The 4,944-nt window shown below is 39.7% G+C and overlaps 2 protein-coding genes across 4 annotated transcripts in view; one reads left to right on the plus strand and one right to left on the minus strand.

Annotated features, from left to right (window-relative positions):
- Positions 1-2: 2 nt before the first annotated feature.
- LOC111656940 (inosine-uridine preferring nucleoside hydrolase) lies at positions 3-4,238 on the minus strand. The gene is made up of 6 exons (XM_023408862.2): positions 4,203-4,238; positions 2,984-3,172; positions 1,262-1,444; positions 918-1,029; positions 703-839; positions 3-618 (listed from the first exon to the last, which is right to left on the minus strand). Exons 2-6 carry the CDS (start codon positions 3,164-3,166, stop codon positions 253-255), a joined length of 981 nt encoding a protein of 326 aa, XP_023264630.1. The 5' UTR covers positions 3,167-3,172; positions 4,203-4,238; the 3' UTR covers positions 3-252.
- Positions 4,239-4,497: 259 nt separating this feature from the next.
- The window catches only part of LOC111656949 (basic immunoglobulin-like variable motif-containing protein), a 7,151-nt gene continuing 6,704 nt past the window's right edge, over positions 4,498-4,944 (plus strand). For 2 of the 3 annotated variants that reach the window (XM_023408874.2, XM_087174719.1), the window contains exon 1: positions 4,498-4,766. The gene's annotated coding sequence lies outside the window, so the exon portion shown is untranslated. Of the gene's footprint in view, positions 4,774-4,944 lie in introns of all 3 variants that reach the window. The other variant, XM_023408875.2, reaches the window with a different exon arrangement.

Consider the following 4,944-nt stretch of genomic DNA (forward strand, 5'->3'; position numbering starts at 1 on the left):
TCTTGTTTTTTGTGATTTCATTCCATTTGCATCTACACACTTACACATCGGTGACAAATTAGAGAAAGAGTTGCGTGAATGATGGTGGTGGAGAGCGCTGTCTAACGTCTTCTTCATTTCTAACTGAAGGTCACAGCATCTGATTCACATCATGGTCATACTCATGAAACCATTCGGTCTAAATTATTAAGTTAAGTTATTTCTCACGCCTGTATGAGCCAGATATCTATTTTCCTCGAATTACACCAAAGATTATTTATTACACGGTTGTCTTAGAGACTCCATTAGTAGCTGACTAAACTTGGCCACGTCACATTTAGACATAACAAACACACTGTGACTCTTCTTCAGCTTATTAGTGCGATCCAGAGCCATCATGCCGCGACACATTGACCCCTGCAGCTCCACACGGACAGGACACTCGATGCTCTCCGTCACCACGCTGCCGTCGATGCAGGCCGCCATTGCATAGGCGTCATAAGAGACGAAGCCAGGTCTGAAGTACACGTCCCTCTTTGTCTTCATAGCCTCTTTGGAGTAGGCCCAGCATTTAGATGTTATGGTCTTCATAAAGCGTGCAGCAGGTGCGTCCTGTTCCATCAGCTCTTCAAAGAACTCCTGCACAGGTGAAATCAGTGAGATCAGAGTAAAGCCAGATAGTCGTTATACACCCTTGTGTGTGTATAGTTCTACTCATCTTACCCATGTCAGTGCGTGTCTGCACGAGTATTCCCATGATGCAATGTGTGTAGGGCACAGAAAGTCTTCAAGGACAATGTGGGCAGACTCCGGGTCCAATGCAAAGTTAAACTCTGCACATAGCGTCAAATTCCCTTTTCCTACAAAGACAAAAGCAGGTTATACGCGGCTAAATGTCTCAAATACAATCCCTGTATTCATGTCGTGGAGTTCGTCACCTTCCATGTTTCCACCCATGATGAACAGATGTTTGAGCTTTTGAGGAAAACTTGGATCCAATCTGACGGCCAGAGCCAGATTAGTGAGCGGGCCGAGGGCCACCAGGGAGACCTGTGAGGTTTCAGTAACAGCAGAGGGCGTGATGGATGGTTGTTAGAAATTAATAGTTGTATTCCTCCAGTCTTTCATTATATGCACTAAATTATTATTTCTTTTCTTTTGTTTTCTGGCTGGGAGGTGGGAAAGGAAACTTTATGTTTTTTTTAGTGTCTGTGTTTTGTTCAAATAAATGTGAAAAATAAAAAAAAGATTACAGACACACCACAGAGAGGCTGGTTCTCACCTGGCTCTGGTTTTCAGACACCAGTCTAATCATTGCATTGACCGCATGCTCCCTCTGGATTTTCTCCTCCCACTGTGGATCTTTGTCTGCGATCACATCTCCGAGTCCATCACCTCCAAAGTGGTCACTACTCGAGTTACTGTCTCCGACCAGAGGACCACCACAACCTCGAAACACTGGGATCTGAGGAACAAAGAGTTCTGCTCAGTGGGATTTGTTGACACAGATTCGGTCCAGCATAATTATTAGACGTCTCCTTCTTGTGAGCTATTAAAGCATAAACCCGGCTGCTCATGTTTCCTTATTACAAAATGTCACCATTTTTTAATTAACCCACTTAATCCCACTGAACACAATAGTGACCAATAAAACGTTTCCACTTTGCAGGCTATAAATTTACAAATACAAGTTAAAAGGTACAATATTTATTCTATATTAATTAGCGTCACCTGTTTAGTGTTAATAATCACATGACCACAGCTGTTAACTTCCTGTGTGCATTGAAGTGAGGATGAAGTCGTCAAAGATCTAGAACAAGATTTGTAAAATGTCCCGTATTTTACTCTTTTCCTGTCTTTTGAAGTGTTGATCCATAAGAAGATATATTTGTGGTTTCTAGATGTTTACATTTTCCTGACAGCTTCCTCTTGCTAATATGAATAGCATGGAACCAGTAATGGCCGTTCATAGAGGGTGACGTCAAGCACCCCACCAGCCACAAAACTTCATGAATATTACTATAATTATTAATATTATTATATATTTAAAATGGAAAAAAAGAAGTTGAAGTTTTGCCATTTTAATTTAACTACAAATAAAGCTGTACAGTATAAAATTAACTGCAAAAAAACGCTGTATTTTGTATTCTCTTTCCTGTGGGCCGTGTCCCAAGCAATATTCAGCACTAGCTTCCTCCTAAATCCAATATATGGGTGTAAATGACCCAATAAAACATTGGGATTCATGAGTAGTCAAACAAGACCTCATAAAAGCGACACTGTGTCTGTTTGTCTTTCTCACACTATCAATAATTGAAGCTCATCGTTAGAGAAGCAGAAAATATAAGCCGGTCTGTGGAGAAATAGTGTATTAAAGTAGATCTAATATTTGTGTTAGTAAGAGACAAACTTCTCCATCACCACAATGTGAGTCATTACCTGCTCCACTGGTCCAGCCCAGCAGATGGCAACAACACGACAAAAAGAACAGCAATAGTAGGACAGTGTATTAGACTAAACTGCAGGCTGCTTCCACTTCTTCCCTTCATTACTGCATATTTACACTGCTGCAACGACCACAGATGCTGTAACACCTTAAGCATTAAGTAGAAAATCAGAGTCAAGAAAATATTTTCTTATGTTTATGAAAAATGTGAATTAATGGACATTCAGTATATATGCTGAATTTAAAAAGTTTAAATTTAATTACACATTTTTCTGTCCAAGGAACCTTCTGCTTTTGTGATTGAGTTGGTGGGTAAATGCACTAAGCTAAGCACACGTCCTCAGTGGCCGCAGCCCCACACAGGTGAACAAACACCAGCCACCACAGCAGGTAGCTGCACAATCCAAACCTTCACTTCAGATTTAGCAGATCAGAAAACTGTCATGTAGTGACGCAGGTTGTGTTGGAAGGAAACGGCAAAATAATAAATAAATTAATATCAGAAAGTGTTGAACAGTCAATCCTGTATGAATGTAGTAATAGCTTCAGTGACCTTACCCCCTCTCGCTCACAGACGGAGAGAACCCTCAAAACGTTCTGACACACGTTCTCAACTGCTGCGTTCCCAAACACGCAGGTGACGCCCAGGATCTGAATGTTAGGTGCTGCCAGCGCCATCATGATGGCCTGGGCGTCATCTATGCCGCAGTCTGTGTCGATGATCACCAGTTTCTTTGCCATGGTCTTCTGCAAAAGTCAAATTTCAAAAAATAACCCATTAAAATCACATATTTCTCTCGGTTTGAGAAATGCTGAAAACATTTTAAGTTACATATTATAACTTTAAGTACTAACTAAACTTGCTTGTCAATGATTATGTTCTTGTTTATTTATAGAGGAAAAAACAAATGTGCAGATGGAACAGACAGGTGAAATGTTCGGGCATAGACTGATTATGAGACAATGGCTTATTAACATATGATCTGTTTTTACATTAAGATCTTTATTTACCCTTATTCACGTTTAAATATAAACTGTAAGGTAACAAATCAAGGATTAAAAGAAAGTAAAAAGAAACAAACAATATTTTGGCGTTTTTGCATCCAACACTAAACCTATGCCCTTGGGCCTTTCTACTGTGTGTACCATGTGACTGGTCTGTACTTGTTTTGTGTCTCCTTGTAGTGTTAAGCATCTCTCTCTAGTCATTTTTGTGTCTTTCTAGCTGTTCTGCATCTTTTTAAAGTTGTTTTTATTGTCAGAAATGTTAAACAGACATTTCAAACAGAGGCTCTGGCTCTAGCAGGCCTCCGGACCTGTGTCAGGAGGGCCCGTCCACTAATCCATCCATTCCAGGGGTCCTTGTACAACTATATTTAATCTGTAATAGTCTTGTTCATTGGGTAATGGGTAATTTCTTTTCTTCTTTTTTTTGTATTAAACTATTGTAAATTCATACAGAACAAAAAAGCAATAAGCACACTCTCCAATATCAATGAATTAGGTAGATAGACAGATAAATTCAACATTATATGGGGTCCTCTACTGTAACATAGCAGTATTATCTTTTAAAGTCAAGTCAGCATACTGAACACAAAAGTTACACAATACTGCGTTGACAGCTAATAAATCATGTCATTTTAACCACTTCCGGGCTAAACATTACTTTAACTAAGTCTGAATCGATAATTTAGTGTCTTTTATTTGTTTTAAGTTGTCAGATATACAGTGCAGTTATCGTTTTTAGCTTTTTAAGGATTAAAGTGAACACACTTACCTCCAGTCTGTGAAGTAAACTTTAAAGCGGCGCAGAAGCCGCTCCTGTGATTGGTTTGAATTGTAGGATCATTTCATTGTTTCCTTACACGGGTGTGTAGCCGCTAAGGAAGTGACATAGGTTTTCCAAAATGAATTTGATAAAATGCAATAAAATGTCTTAAATAAGTGAAATAAAGTTAGTATTTAACATTATCTTTCACTGGAGTCTTTTTATGAAATTACCCTGCTTTATTTGTTTTGTTTGTTTTTTTTAGGACACCCCGTTTGTTACTCGGAATGGTACAGTCCGTTAAACCTGCACAGGAAGAGGATACGGGTCAGGAGGACGGCGTCTCGGGACCCTTATGGTTCATTTTTAACAGGTCCCAGGCTAATGTTCACCGAGGTTTAATGATATGTTGTTAGTTTGACGTTTTGCCAACCCACAGCCCCGTTCAGTCGTGAGACATTGCGCACGGTATGATGGGAAAATTAACGTAACAGCTGGGCGTGTTGACATCGGCTAACTACAATACAGCCCTGATGTAGCTGTGTGTTCATCTGGACCAAAGCGGCTTCGCAGGTGAAATGTTAGTTAATGTTTACTAATAAGAGCCACTTATAATAGGTGACTCACTATAGGCCAAAGGTGATGTTGCCTGATGTTGTCTTATGTCGCTGGAAGTTAAAACAAAGACAGTCAGGGTTGTGACTTTGAAAACCCTTGTCTAAAGATTGTTTATGAGATCAGATGTCCCCCC

Source organism: Seriola lalandi, unplaced genomic scaffold, assembly GCF_002814215.2.
Source record: "Seriola lalandi dorsalis isolate HSWRI2012SDOR001 ecotype SW California unplaced genomic scaffold, Sedor1 jcf7180002054375, whole genome shotgun sequence".
In the NCBI taxonomy this organism is placed as follows: Eukaryota; Metazoa; Chordata; class Actinopteri; order Carangiformes; family Carangidae; genus Seriola; species Seriola lalandi.

Coding starts and splice junctions, on each gene's coding strand:
- LOC111656940 (XM_023408862.2), bottom strand. CDS start 3,166: ATGGCAAAGAAACTGGTGATCATCGACACAGACTGCGGCATAGATGAC. Junction 840..917: donor CATGGGTGGAAACATGGAAG/GTGACGAACTCC, acceptor TTGTCTTTGTAG/GAAAAGGGAATTTGACGCTA. Junction 619..702: donor GCAGACACGCACTGACATGG/GTAAGATGAGTA, acceptor TCACCTGTGCAG/GAGTTCTTTGAAGAGCTGAT.